At 36.4% G+C, this 16,643-nt stretch overlaps 1 protein-coding gene across 1 annotated transcript in view; it reads right to left on the bottom strand.

Moving 5' to 3' along the window:
- Positions 1-16,027, bottom strand: part of LOC128235316 (macrophage mannose receptor 1-like) — a 60,370-nt gene extending 44,343 nt beyond the window's left edge. The window contains exons 1-7 of the mRNA XM_052950131.1: positions 15,894-16,027; positions 6,616-6,773; positions 3,409-3,545; positions 2,972-3,105; positions 2,480-2,576; positions 1,099-1,222; positions 457-557 (exon numbers count right to left, since the gene is read on the bottom strand). Of these exons, the coding sequence (XP_052806091.1) occupies positions 457-557; positions 1,099-1,222; positions 2,480-2,576; positions 2,972-3,105; positions 3,409-3,545; positions 6,616-6,773; positions 15,894-15,942 (800 nt within the window). The 5' untranslated portion in view covers positions 15,943-16,027. The remainder of the gene's footprint in view (positions 1-456; positions 558-1,098; positions 1,223-2,479; positions 2,577-2,971; positions 3,106-3,408; positions 3,546-6,615; positions 6,774-15,893) is intronic.
- Positions 16,028-16,643: the final 616 nt, after the last annotated feature.

The following is a 16,643-nucleotide window of genomic DNA, read 5'->3' as shown; positions in this document are numbered from 1 at the left end:
AATCCAATAAATACTACTAATCAATCAAATATATAATTTAAATGTGCAAACTAGACTCAAGATACCTCGCTGCTGCCTGATAATGAAGTGTTATAAAAAATATGACAATGTTCAAAAATATGTTCACTTAACCTTCAAACAATAACTTAACATTTGAATGTCAACAACTTTGTCTGCAAATTTGACAAAGGATCTGTCCACCATAGTCAATGGATATGGTTCTCGACTGTAGATCCAGAATAGTCTGGATAAAACAATACAGTTGACGGAATATATTGTATTTTTTATTTTTCAATCATTATATTTTTAAAACCAATATCATGTTTTGAAATCCAACCTGGATATGTTTTTTTGATACTAATAGGTTATTTTATTACATCAAAATCGCAACTATGAGCCTTTATAATCGTGTAAAGTCTGAAAGTTGTTCTGGCCTGCACATTATAAAACACGTACCTGCCAATACCAGGTGGCCTGTTGTCATGCCAATAGGTGTTGGTGACAGGTGTCGTCGATGTGCCATTAACCCATGCCCACGTGACAGGTGCTCCCCGAGGCTACAAGAAACAACAGCAACTAGAGCTGTCACAGGAGTGACAAGTACACCCACACACCGCCATGACACAGGAATGGTACACTATTTCCATGGGGAAATAATCACACAAACATATGCCTTTAGATATATGAGTTTTTGTCCAGATACATAAAACAAAGGCAATTTTATACTCCACTCGATACAAATTGTCTCCCTTAAAAATACCGCAGCATTTCAAGGGCCATAATTCATTCATGCATAGGCAGATCTGGCTGGTATAGGAAAGAAACCGAGCTCTACTGTATTTATTTGTTTAAGATATAATCAAACCACAAGACTGTATTGAGCACTACGCCATCACTATAAGCTCTTCTTGCCTTTTGCATGTAAAAATCAACAGACCAACTGACCACCAAGCTCATCCCTATATATAAGGAACTTCATTGTAAACCTGTGCTGCAAATTTCATGTAAATATCTTTAACAATCTTAGATTTATGGACATTCAACAAGTTTATATAAGAGAAAGTATTTAATTTCATTTCATATTCCAAGCACACTTACATGCAGCGCTTGTAATCCAATCCAGAAAGGCTGGTGGTTGGTAACAGCATAGTCATGCATGGCTTGCTGATCATTTATGTTCTGTATGGTCACAAGGTCAGAGTTCTGCCTCTTACACACTTGCCTGAAATGGAAAGTAAATAAGTATTACCATATTAAGACATCTGACGTACAAATCTAGGCGTTTTAGATGACTGGTGACCCAGATAGGATTTTTTTATCATTTAAACTGGCTTTATGTGTTGAGAATGAACATGTTGGACATATTGAGTTAAAATAAAATACAATCAATCTGTTTTCGCCTATAAATGTATCAAAATAGGTAATTTCAGTTCAATTTTAGTTGAACAAAGGTATAAACTGCAAAAGTTTTATTTGTAATGTATTTTCAGTCATTTATTTTAAATCTTACGATAATCAGCAGGCAATACCTTTTTACATGTTACCAAAATTTGATAGGTTACCAGAAATAATAATTTAACATCTTCACCATATATTGACATACAAATTTGACCAACGGACACCTTAAATAATTTATTCATCCTTATATTTAAACTACAAACATGGAACAAAAAAGCACCTTATGGTTTGTTGCTAGACTACAGTACCTTGAAATCATTTTATTTTCAAGAACACCAAGGTTGTTAGATGTAGGAGCACAGTTCAAAGATTGACAAAACCAAAATTTAGTATAAATCTACCGTGGTAATTAATACATATATAATAATGCTTTAAATAAAATATTTATATTCTGTCCTGATCACATTATTAAATTATGCAGTTTACAGTTGGCAACTTCAAAGAAGAAGATTTAAAACATGTATTTTATCTTTTTCCTGCATGGTGCAAGCTTTCAGAACACTTTCCAACACATGCATTAGGGCCATAAAATCATGAGAAGATTTCAATCACTATGCTAAATTTCTATAAGATATTTCTCCTTGTAAATAACAGAGATTCATAGAAGCTCCGGCTTTGTAAAATTTATAAATTCATTCTACAAGCCTAAATAGTTTGGTAAAGATTTAACCTTTCACCTAGTGAAATTTTTTAAGAGCACTGCCCTCTGATTGTTTTTAAATAGTCCATATATCTGTTAAATGAATGTGTAAAGTGTTTGTCAGATTCACTTTTTTATTCAAAATCATGATATCTAAGAGTATCCATTATGCCTGTTTGTATTACAGTGTTGATTTTGTTAATGGAGCTGAGACGGATTGATATGAAGTTTTTTAATTATTATATTGTTGTTTTTTTACCCAAATATTATTTCTATGCCATACACTTTAAGATTTGTATATATAAAACTGATTCCAAAGAAGATTCAATACAAAGCTTAATCAAGCCGTACATGTCACACATATAGAAACAAATATGTTACCTTGCTTGGGCAAACGTCTTGTGATCTGTTTGGACTTTATAACAAGCTCCATTCAAGGACTGCCAGCCACGATCGGCATCGCACAACAATGGAACACCTGCATTGAAATTGAGCGAGAGTATAATCCTAAAGCCTGTTGTTGTTGTTGTTGCTGATTATGAGTTGATAAGAGGCCTTTGCCCATTGGCTGCATTGTGGTTTTCCCAAACTGTGTGGCCAATTTTGTCTTAAAGTGTTTTTAAATGCCAAAAGGGCAATGAGCCGTAAGCTATGTTTTACATGTTTGTCAATAAATAATAAGAGAATGGATCTATAGAGCACATTATCAAATAGACAAGTCATGTTATCATATAGACATATAATGTATCTGATTCCTTATCAGAATACCAGGAGTTTTAAGTACTATCTACGATATTATATATATTTGTAGTACGTTTTAATCTAAAACGTGAGCAAGTCTCTTTAAAGCATCTGATACAAAATACAATATACCCCGGTCTCTGTAACAAATGAATTTGTTATGATCGCTGCAATCTTCATCGTTAAACTGGTTTCCATTGACAATCTCGCCACATCTCTCAGAGCCGTTGGCGTTGTTTGGAGCACCTCGGGCCCATTTTGCCGTACTGAAAATTAAGATAGGTACAGTAGGTGGGGTGTTTTTACAAGACTGAGTGACAACTTACACAAGAATTCGCTGATAGCATTTATACTTACATGTACATGTGTAGTTTCATGTAAATATCTTAACATTTTTTGGGCACTGACAAAGGTTAGATTTTTTGCACAACGCCACTGCAGATGCAGCCAATGACACCAAGGCAGTGACAAAACCTGAACTTTCTTCCAAAAATACATGCAAGCTTAAAACGAATAATTCAACAAATACCTGTAAAACCTGTCTCATAAATAAATATGTAAGCACTAACATAAATGAGCCAACTTGTGTGTTGTCTGCCCAGGTCCAGGATGTGATGTACTCTGCATTATTAAGGCCTATCCACCAGTTGGAAGCTGGGACATGATTATGCTGCTGTCTGTATTTGAGCTGATTATTAATATAGTTCTGAAATGTAAGAGACAATGAGTTTATGTGCATGTGATTGGGAACAAGATTGCCCAGATTGCTTAATGCAATATATTTCTTACAACAAGTATAAGGTGCTTTTTTTAGAAAAAAAGGAAAACTGGTTAACATAAATTTCTTTTAAAAGTAGAACATAAAAATAAAATGTCCATGCACGAGCGATTAATGACCATATGCCTAGTTTAGGGGTGTGAATTGGTAAGCTCAGTTGGTTAGAGCTCCGTGCTAGTGTTCCAGCGGCTATGGGATCGAGCCCCACACCAGGTGCACTTTTCCTCCAAGGTTTATTTTTGTAACGGTCTGCTGTAGGCGGCAGATGTGCGTTCATAGTATAACATTCTGTTATAGACTAAAGTATGTTGATAGTATGTATGTTTACTTGGTTGGTAATATGCAAATTAGCAAAGCCTGGGCTCTTTGTGGATTGAGAATTTACTGTATATAAAGACCAGCGGACCCCTTCAGGGTCGAGCATGCTTTTCTCTGACATTGCCAACTTTGGAGCTTATCAGGCTAATAGCGATCTCTATCGATTTCTCCTCTCAGTGCAAAAGTAGCGTAGACATAAGCTTGTTTAGCAATTAGCAATTATCTATCTACTGGACGAATGGCTAGATTTAGTCAGATAAGAAATACAGAATTTATGGGGGTCATAAAGTTGACCAGTCTTTATAATGTATGTTTCAATGGAAAATTTAGTTTTAGACAATTTTAGTATTAGCCATAATTGAGTAGAGCTGTTCTGCAGAGGAGACATTGGTTGAATGACTTGCAATCTCAAATCAACCCTAATTAACTTACTACCGTAAATGACTGGGTATAAGACGGTAGGGGTTTTTAGACGCAGGGGAAAAAATCTGTGAAAAGTCCAAGAAAAAACTTTTAATCTATGTTTTTGGTTAAAAGACGCATAGAAAAGATGTCAAATCGTCTGGCATTTTCGGCCACCATGTTTGTTGACAGTGACAAAAAAATATTTTTTTCGTGAAAATGGCGATGGTTATCTTTAAAACCATACAATGATAAACTGTCGAGAATGATAAGTTAAGTTATGCAAAAACCTTATATTGTACGGGTTTGTTCTCAAAATGTCAACACCTACAGAAAAGAATAAAGAATGAGACAAAGTGCGAAAAACAAGACCATTATCGCAACAGTATGTAGTATTGGTATGTTAAACAGGATAAAGGCAGTTGAGTTTTTCACACCTTCGAGTACAACTGACAAAAAATATTTTGACAGTGCCCAACTTTGCTTTTTTATATGCAAGTTTAATTATTGTTCAATTCAATTTATTATTCAAAATAATATTGAATAACTTTAATCGAAAAATATTTGTGTTTAAATTATAAACGTCTTACAATATACCGTATCCCGATCTTCAACTGCCGTTTTAACTCGTATATACTCGATCAATATGACGCGAGTAACATCCCTTTTTACATAAATCTAAACAAACTCTCGGCTTGAAATCGACCTCAGAAAAAAAGTTAAAAAAATTGTTACTGGGTATTATACGCAGGCATTTTTTTGCATCGAAATCTGAGGGAAAAAAGCGTTACTAATACCCAGTCATTTACGGTAGTTTTACATCTTATAATCGGTAAATCCGTGTCTTTTTGAAGTCTATAATTGATGATTTACAAATAAAGACATTTTTCACACCTTTCTTATAAGAGTTTGATATTTTTCTTAAGCATTGTAAAACAAAATAGGGTGTGATATTTCAGAAAAGAGACAGATAAAATGAAATATAATCTGCTGTTGCTATTATTTAGTATGGGTCTTTTAGGACAGCAAGTTAAATGTCATTAACGTTAAAACAACGTAAACACGTTAACTATAAAGAACGCATGAAGGAGAATATTTTCCATATGACTAGCCGAAAACAACCAATGTTGAGTTGGATTCAAAAGAAAAATGGACCAAAGTGTATACAATTAAGAAGTAGAACATATGGCTATCATATGCATAACTAATGAACATGTTGACTTGATGCAGTTGTGCAAATTGTTATCTTTCAATACCCTTTTTTATTATGTTTCATAGTCCATAATGTATTGCCAATATTGCAAATTAAACATGAAACATTAAAATTTTAAATGAAAAAAAATCAATTCAAAACTTTAAATTAAACAGGAATCTGCTGGCCTTGTTTAACGTCGCACGTTACATTTTAATTTTCATTAATGTTCGGATTTGCGACCTTAGCCAGTACTGGCATTTCATGTTTTATGCATTTTATTACTATATTTTATTTACTTGTTGGAAGTAACAGCCATAATAAATTGTCCATTCCAAGACATGCTTTCTACTCGATATTATATTTATTTCAATGAAGAAAATGACAACTTTAAATATAAGGGACACAATTACAAATTGAATAAGGGACATAACTGCTTAAGGTTACAGAGCACTTGATATTGTACTGATAGCAGTAGTCTCCCTTTAGGTTTCTTCCCATGACAATATCACTTTTCAGAGTTTGAAAAGAATTATAGGATACAAGTTTTGACATTTAAGGACGTGCAAACCCTCACTAAGCACAATTCATTATAACATATAGCTGGAAGTTGAATGAATGTTTGTAACCATTTTATGCTTTAGGCTCTAAACTAAGCTAGAAGGGTTTTGAATCCTTTCTCACAAGGGCTAATTTCTGTCTTAAATGCGCTTCACGGTGTAATCTCAGCATTTGTTTGCTGCCATATTGATATATAAAGTTCACTTGGAAACTTAAAGGGGCAAAAAATCATTGGCTTGTAAAGATCAACTTCACCAATGTTAATACCAATATGTTTGACAGTCATACTCATACAAATAACCGATACTTAATCATACTTGAAACAGCACACCACTGTATGCTATTAAGGATTGTGAATGATTACGCGCATGTACATGTATATGCTTCCCACACACAATTTGTAAAATGCTGGCAATATTTTCTGTTCTAAGTTTGAGGTATATATGTTTTTAACATATATTTCGCAAACCAAGTCGTTGTAAACAATAGCCTGAGAAGGTAAACTTTCTCTTAATAATCCCGTACCAGTTCTTGTGCAGAGTCGATCCTGAGCAAATCTCCTCCGTGTATTTGACACACCCCCCTTGCGTCGTTCCAGGACATTCCATCGCTAGTGAAAAACCGGTAACATTTGCTCTGTTGGTTGTATCCGAACCAATTGAAAGGACATCGCTGGCCTTTTGCTGAAGTGCAAACACATGAGATGATGCTAAATATTGAATTCTGTGAAAGTATATCGATCCGTTTCAATAAAAAATGTATACCGTAAGTTTGTCTTTTAAATTATGTTAAAGGCCAAATGTAATGTATTTGCTTATTTGACCAATAATTGATGTCGAAACAATTTAAAACTTTAAAATCTAAAAAGTAGATATTAGAATGGAAAAACGAATGTGTCTGTAGATAAGTTTTATATTGAAGCTCATTAAGTAAAAACACAAATTGAAGCTCATTAAGTAAATACACAATGTATTTGCTTGAAGCTTAAAGGCACATCCACCATTTTGACTTGTGCATTTGTGTATATTACGAAGCAAGAAATGAATTACTGGATGCATTAGGCATCTTGGACACTTCTTATTCTTCTTATTATTCTTCCGACATACAGCAAAACAAGTCGACAAAAACGAGAACTTTGCTCAAAAGCATGTTCAAGTACCATAACGAACCATAACAGTAATATTCGAATGTAAAAACTTTTGCTCGAATGTTGACCATTTCTCCCAAAATTACAAAATGTGTTTATATGCTATGTAGACGTATGTTCGGATCATATTAATAGAGAGGTCGTTTTATCAACTGTAGACGTATGTTCGGGTGGTCGCTACATCAACTGTAGACGTATATTCGGGTGGTCGCTACATCAACTGTAGACGTATGTTCGGGTGGTCGCTACATCAATTGTAGACGTATGTTCGGGTGGTCGCTACATCAACTGTAGACGTATGTTCGGGTAATATTAATAGAGAGGTCGTTACATCAACTGTAGACGTATTTTTGGGTGGTCGCCACATCAACTGTAGACGTATGTTCGGGAAATATTAATAGAGAGGTCGTTACATCAACTGTAGACGTATGTTCGGGTGGTCGCTACATCAACTGTAGACTTATGTTCGGGAAATATTAATAGAGAGGTCGTTATATCAACTGTAGACGTATATTCGGGTTGTTGCTACATCAACTGTAGACGTATGTTCGGGTGGTCGCTACATCAACTGTAGACGTATGTTCGGGTGGTCGCTACATCAACTGTAGACGTATGTTCGGGTAATATTAATAGAGAGGTCGTTACATCAACTGTAGACGTATGTTCGGGTGGTCGCCACATCAACTGTAGACGTATGTTCGGGAAATATTAATAGAGAGGTCGTTACATCAACTGTAGACGTATGTTCGGGTGGTCGCTACATCAACTGTAGACGTATGTTCGGGAAATATTAATAGAGAGGTCGTTACATCAACTGTAGACGTATGTTCGGGTGGTCGCTACATCAACTGTAGACGTATGTTCGGGTAATATTAATAGAGAGGTCGTTACATCAACTGTAGACGTATGTTCGGGTGGTCGCTACATCAACCGAAGACGTATGTTCGGGAAATATTAATAGAGAGGTCGCTACATCAACTGTAGACGTATGTTCGGGTGGTCGTTACATCAGCTGTAGACGTATGTTCGATGGTCGCTACATCAACTGTAGACGTATGTTCGGGTAATATTAATAGAGAGGTCGTTACATCAACTGTAGACGTATGTTCGGGTGGTCGCCACATCAACTGTAGACGTATGTTCGGGAAATATTAATAGAGAGGTCGTTACATCAACTGTAGACGTATGTTCGGGTAATATTAATAGAGAGGTCGTTACATCAACTGTAGACGTATGTTCGGGTGGTCGCTACATCAACTGTAGACGTATGTTCGGGAAATATTAATAGAGAGGTCGTTACATCAACTGTAGACGTATGTTCGATGGTTGCTACATCAACTGTAGACGTATGTTCGATGGTTGCTACATCAACTGTAGACGTATTTTCGGGTCATATTAATAGAGAGGTCGTTACATCAACTGTAGACGTATGATCGGGTGGTCGCTACATCAACTGTAGACGTATGTTCGGGTTGTTGCTACATCAACTGCAGAAGTATATTCGGGTGATATTAATAGAGAGGTCGCTACATCGACTGTAGACGTATGTTCGGGTGGTCGCTACATCAACTGTAGACGTATGTTCGGGTAATATTAATAGAGAGGTCGCTACACCAACTGTAAACGTATGTTCGGGTGATCGCTACATCAACTGTAGACGTATGTTCGGGTCATATGAATAGAGTGGTTGCTACATCAACTGTAGATGTATGTTCGGGTGGTCGTTTCATCAACTGCAGACATATATTCGGGTCATATTATTAGATAGGTCGTTACATCAACTGTAGACGTATGTTCGGGTAATATTAATAGAGAGGTCGCTACACCAACTGTAAACGTATGTTCGGGTGATCGCTACATCAACTGTAGACGTATGTTCGGGTCATATGAATAGAGTGGTTGCTACATCAACTGTAGATGTATGTTCGGGTGGTCGTTTCATCAACTGCAGACATATATTCGGGTCATATTATTAGATAGATCGTTACATCAACTGTAGACGTATGTTCGGGTAATATTAATAGAGAGGTCGTTACATCAACTGTAGACGTATGTTCGGGTAATATTAATAGAGAGGTCGTTACATCAACTGTAGATGTATGTTCGGGTGGTCGTTTCATCAACTGCAGACATATATTCGGGTCATATTATTAGATAGGTCGTTACATCAACTGTAGACGTATGTTCGATGGTTGCTACATCAACTGTAGACGTATGTTCGGGTCATATTAATAGAGAGGTCGTTACATCTACTGTAGACGTATGTTCGGGTAATATTAATAGAGAGGTCGTTACATCAACTGTAGACGTATGTTCGATGGTTGCTACATCAACTGTAGACGTATGTTCGGGTGGTCGCTACATCAACTGTAGACGTATGTTCGGGTCATATTAATAGAGAGGTCGTTACATCAACTGTAGACGTATGTTCGGGTGGTCGCCACATCAACTGTAGACGTATGTTCGGGTCATATTAATAGAGAGGTCGCTACATCGACTGTAGACGTATGTTCGGGTGGTCGCTTCATCAACTGCAGACGTATGTTCGGGTCATATTAATAGAGAGGTCGTTACATCAACTGTAGACGTATGTTCGGGTGGTCGCTACATCAACTGCAGACGTATATGCGGGTCATATTAATAGAGAGGTCGTTACATCAACTGTAGACGTATGTTCGGGTGGTCGCTACATCGACTGTAGACGTATGTTCGGGTGGTCGCTACATCAACTGTAGACGTATGTTCGGGTAATATTAATAGAGAGGTCGTTACATCAACTGTAGACGTATGTTCGATGGTCGCTACATCAACTGTAGACGTATATTCGGGTTGTTGCTACATCAACTGCAGACGTATATTCGGGTCATATTAATAGAGAGGTCGCTACATCGACTGTAGACGTATGTTCGGGTGGTCGCTACATCAACTGTAGACGTATGTTCGGGAAATATTAATAGAGAGGTCGTTACATCAACTGTAGACGTATGTTCGGGTAATATTAATAGAGATGTCGTTACATCAACTGTAGACGTATGTTCGGGTGGTCGCTTCATCAACTGTAGACGTATGTTCGGGTTGTTGCTACATCAACTGTAGACGTATGTTCGGGTAATATTAATAGAGAGGTCGCTACATCGACTGTAGACGTATGTTCGGGTGGTCGCTACATCAACTGTAGACGTATGTTCGATGGTCGCTACATCAACTGTAGACGTATGTTCGGTGGTCGCTACATCAACTGTAGACGTATATTCGGGTGGTCGCTACATCAACTGTAGACGTATGTTCGATGGTCGCTACATCAACTGTAGACGTATGTTCGGGTGGTCGCTTCATCAACTGTAGACGTATGTTCGATGGTTGCTACATCAACTGTAGACGTATGTTCGATGGTTGCTACATCAACTGTAGACGTATATTCGATGGTCGCTACATCAACTGTAGACGTATGTTCGGGTAATATTAATAGAGAGGTCGTTACATCAACTGTAGACGTATGTTCGGGTAATATTAATAGAGAGGTCGCTACACCAACTATAGACGTATGTTCGATGGTCGCTACATCAACTGTAGACGTATGTTCGATGGTTGCTACATCAACTGTAGACGTATGTTCGGGTCACATTAATAGAGAGGTCGCTACATCAACTGTAGACGTATGTTCGATGGTCGCTACATCAACTGTAGACGTATGTTCGGGTCATATTAATAGAGAGGTCGTTACATCAACTGTAGACGTATGTTCGGGTAATATTAATAGAGAGGTCGTTACATCAACTGAAGACGTATGTTCGATGGTCGCTACATCAACTGTAGACGTATGTTCGGGTAATATTAATAGAGAGGTCGCTACATCGACTGTAGACGTATGTTCGATGGTCGCTACATCAGCTGTAGACGTATGTTCGGGTCATATTAATAGAGAGGTCGTTACATCTACTGTAGACGTATGTTCGGGTGGTCGCTACATCAACTGCAGACGTATGTTCGGGAAATATTAATAGAGAGGTCGTTACATCAACTGTAGACGTATGTTCGGGTCATATTAATAGAGAGGTCGTTACATCAACTGAAGACGTATGTTCGATGGTCGCTACATCAACTGTAGACGTATGTTCGGGTCATATTAATAGAGAGGTCCCTACATCGACTGTAGACGTATGTTCGGGTGGTCGCTACATCAGCTGTAGACGTATGTTCGGGTTGTTGTTACATCAACTGTAGACGTATGTTCGGGTCATATTAATAGAGAGGTCGTTACATCAACTGTAGACGTATGTTCGGGTGGTCGCTACATCGACTGTAGACGTATGTTCGGGTTGTTGCTACATCAACTGCAGACGTATATTCGGGTCATATTAATAGAGAGGTCGCTACATCGACTGTAGACGTATGTTCGGGTGGTCGCTACATCAACTGTAGACGTATGTTCGGGTAATATTAATAGAGAGGTCGCTACATCGACTGTAGACGTATGTTCGGGTGGTCGTTACATCAACTGTAGACGTATGTTCGGGAAATATTAATAGAGAGGTCGTTACATCAACTGTAGACGTATGTTCGATGGTCGCTACATCAACTGTAGACGTATGTTCGGGTCATATTAACAGAGAGGTCGTTACATCAACTGTAGACGTATGTTCGGGTGGTCGCCACATCAACTGTAGACGTATATTCGGGTTGTTGTTACATCAACTGTAGACGTATGTTCGGGTCATGTTAATAGAGAGGTCGTTACATCAACTGTAGACGTATGTTCGGGTGGTCGCTACATCAACTGTAGACGTATGTTCGGGTTGTTGCTACATCAACTGCAGACGTATATTCGGGTCATATTAATAGAGAGGTCGCTACATCAACTGTAGACGTATGTTCGGGTTGTTGCTACATCAACTGTAGACGTATGTTCGATGGTCGCTACATCAACTGTAGACGTATGTTCGGGTGGTTGCTACATCAACTGTAGACGTATATTCGGGTCATATTAATAGAGAGGTCGCTACATCGACTGTAGACGTATGTTCGATGGTCGCTACATCAACTGTAGACGTATATTCGGGTTGTTGCTACATCAACTGTAGACGTATATTCGGGTCATATTAATAGAGAGGTCGCTACATCGACTGTAGACGTATGTTCGATGGTCGCTACATCAACTGTAGACGTATATTCGGGTTGTTGCTACATCAACTGCAGACGTATATTCGGGTTGTTGCTACATCAACTGCAGAAGTATATTCGGGTAATATTAATAGAGAGGTCGCTACATCGACTGTAGACGTATGTTCGGGTGGTCGCTACATCATCGGTAGACGTGTGTTCGGGTTATATTAATAGAGAGGTCGCTACATCAACTGAAGACGTATGTTCGCCACATCCACTGCAGGCGTATGTTCGCTACATCAACCTTATAGTTCCTTAAAACCCAGTGCTCGTGCTATCGTTCATGTCATTCTAAACGTGAATAATGTACATACGTTGATGACGTAGTGCACAAAAAGTAGTTCACACTAAACGTACCCGTAAAAGTAGTGTTTCGCAACCTTCTAGTAATCTCAAGAGATGGGGCAGTATTTGAATTGTGAAATGGGTAGATCATGCATGTTTATTGTCAGCTTTATTGATTTCATTAGCAACGGTGGGTTGAATTTAATATTTTACACTTAAACAATATAGTTCACTTAGTCGGTCATGAACGCATGCTTTGTCAGGTTTGATTGTTATCAGCACATTGAGATTAAAGTGCACACGACTGTTAAAAGTACACTAGCTATTTTTCTACCTTAGAAGTCCCTTACTACGGATTCTTGGACAATGCATCTCAATAAGACATAAATAAAAAAGAAAAGTATTGCTTCATTATAAACAAGTTATTGAACGGAATATGTTTAAAAAAACACGTGTCCTTTTCTACACCGCAGGTTCTTTATACCATGCTTTATGTTTCATATTTCTTTGAATAATATGCCAACAAATGCTATTCAATGTTGACATCATTTCCAATCCACTTTCAGAATGGTTTTTTCTTTTGTATTTTTGCTGATTGTGTTTTTCTTTACTACTATTTTCTGGTGGCACAGTTTTATTCTTTATTAATTGGAGATATCTTGCAAGAATAGCTTGCATTTTTATGTTGTTGTTTTCCTCCAGTTCCAAAATCCAGACTGTCTTCGTGCCTTTAAAAGGTGCAGTTTATTTCGCACCCGAAAATCCATGTGTGTGAACACGTAACATACTGATATGTGATAACACACATTATCACTGTTATACAAGTTTAATACTGAATCCTACTTTTTGCTCTTTGTGACCAAATTCGAACTATGCAACCCTACACAACTTGGTGTTTGATAAAGTATCTTTTACGAGGGCTAATCCCGTACTTTAAGGAGACACCAGGCTGTTTTCTCATCACAAACTAGTGACTTTTATTAAAAATATTCAGCGCGTCCAAAATAACCCAGTCGGATTATTATGTTCGGCATATAAACACATCAATATTCTTGAACAACTCACAAATAAATATTTTTGTATTAAAGCAGCCAGTATAACTCCATTAATCGAATGGATATATTTTATTATTTTTATTGATTTTAAACATATTCATTTCATGAAAATATACAAGTGACAACATATACTACATTCTAAATATTTAAGACTTTGATCGGAAGCTAAAAGTTTATGAAGATCGTATTATTCTTCTTCATCCTCTTCAGTAATATCATTATTATTATTATTATTATATTTATTATTATTATTATTATTATTATTATTATTATTATTATTATTATTATTATTATTAGTATTAGTATTATAATGATTATTATTAAAGCTATTCTCTCATTAAGTATGTAATTCGGTTCATTTGTGCTGTCTAAAAAATTGTCAATGTCAAATGCTTTTATAGATAACAACTCTACCAAATTTTGGTCAAACTGGTCCCTTCTTACTAACAGGGCATACGTATTCGATGATTCTAGTTCTTGTTTGGCCTACCCGACCGATTCACAAAAATACCAGCGACCCGAAAGTGGCTGTGCGACATGTGTTGCAATAAACCATTACGGTTGGTTAGTGGTCAACATTTTATTTTGTCCAAATAGAAGGCAGTATTTTCCAAAAGTAAGTCAACAGTAAGCCGTGGTTGATTTAAATCAGGTGTAGCGATAGATATAAACAGCGGCTGCCCCATTTAGTAGATATAGTCTTATCGTTTACACAATAAAATACAGACAACTAAACAGGTCAAAGATTGTTAATATTTACGTAGACAAAATAAATGATTATGCGACACTTCATATCGACAACCTGTAACTATTACTTTATACACCGTAATAACAATCAACTCTTACCTAAAGGTGGTCCACTTGACCTGCTTATAATGATTTGTTTATAAACTATAATGTTGTACCCAGTGAAGTTTTTATACATATCAGACGTCAATAATGTGAGAAATTGCTTTGGCTTCGTTCCCCCCCCCCCCCCGCATCTTCCCCTCATGATGAGCTTATACAGGATAGTGCAGGATAGTGCTGTGTTCGAATTTTAAACATTTTATCGAAACAAGTATGTACTTATCTGTTGTGAAATAGTTGGCCACTGTTATTAGGTCGGCCTTTTTGCATTGCTTATTTGAAACCAGTTAATGACCTCGAACTGACCGCACTTCTACTGACCAACGTCTGATTTAAATAGGCCAAACATGCCCCAGTTTCAAATTACTACTCAAGTTATGACTCGAGTAATGAGACGAACATATTAACGCGGTGTTGGCCATGTTTTATACTTCTTGCTTTTGAATTCCTTTATTTTCATTCCATCTTTTTTATTCTGATAGCCATTTTCTAAAAGCGTCAGAGTTTTCTCCCCTTGTTAAATGTTTAAGTTATGGCATCCCATTCCAACTGTGGAAGAGAGCCTGCAAGCAATAATCAACGAGCAAAAACGTTTGAAACCAACAGTGTGTTTCTTCTTTTTTTTCGAGTGTTTAAAACAGACCATACACGACAACCATGTCCGTTTTTCGATGTGTTTTTTTCATTTTTCTAGCATTATTTTTACGTTTTTGGGGAATAATGATTTCGCATTAAATTTTACCTTTTAGTTTATGAAATGGAAATGTGAGAACACGTGTTCATATGTGACACAGTTTAATTGAAAGAGCGATATTGACTAGTGCCAGTTATTGTTGTCAGTAACGACCAATACACGAATATTTTGGTTATAAATAATAGATAGAGAGATACTTTTTTTATTCCTGCATAAGTGAAGAGATTAGTATATATACAGATGAATACAAAGCATATATACACACATCAATGATAATTTATGATATACACGAACGTCAAAAGAACATTATGATATTATATAGATGGAAACTACGAATATTAATAAACATTTCGAGAAATCATTAACAAAACTAACATCATCCATGCACATATAATTATATAATAACTAGTCAGATGTAGTCTCAATTGACAAAACATATGAACACAAATGGTTGGATAAACCAATGCATCTACTTAAGATCCATACTTTTACATGATCAAAAAAAAACGTCGCCATAGCCTAGCATAGGCCATGATTAACCGATATCTTGAAAGATCAATTACAAATGTAATATACATTTTGGTTTTAAAGGGTTATAAAAGAAACTTACCGAACACTATAAGGAGCTGAACAACGATGATACGAAACAAAAAATGCATTTTGACTCAGATCTATTCCATGTCGGTTCAGGTAATTTAAACAATTAAATGCTGCACTATGAAATGAGAACTTGAAATATGTCGATCAGCCACTACGGGAGTGATCATAATATTTATAATAGGCAAGAAAATATAGTATATAAATTATCTAATCTATACTGATATGAAATGACTTTACAAGATAAATTTTTGATTTCAGATACTTTAGATATATTTCGAGAGTTGTGGGGTATGGTACACAGGGATCTGTTCTGCTTTATCAGAGTAAAATAAAAGTGGTTAGGTGCAGCGACAACTGGGTCTTAGTAGATAAAGTTAATTATACTTTGATTTACTCAAAACATTACAATTCAAAATAATTAAAGCGTTTTGATAATAGGAACAAAATGATTGTCTGAGGAACTAGACCTTTTTCATTTATGTCTCTTTAGACCTAATGTCTATAAGGACTCTTCAGTTCGAGTAATTCACTTTCCTATACAAAAAGATCGTTGATTAACATACATTGAACTTGTGAAGCTTTGAGCAGATTTTCTTCAAAAGAATTATCGAATCCATATGGATTTTGTAATAATGTTCTTGCTATTTTCTTTTTGTTTCTTTTGCTCTAAAACAGCATAATAAATCATTATTATCAAATATGACAAATCAATCAATCAATCAATCAATCAATCAATCAATCAATCAATCAATCAATCAAT

Source organism: Mya arenaria, chromosome 5 (genome assembly GCF_026914265.1).
Source record: "Mya arenaria isolate MELC-2E11 chromosome 5, ASM2691426v1".
NCBI lineage: Eukaryota > Metazoa > Mollusca > Bivalvia > Myida > Myidae > Mya > Mya arenaria.
The sequence above is the reverse complement of the archived record's forward strand: the minus strand, read 5'-3'. Positions and strand labels throughout refer to the sequence as shown.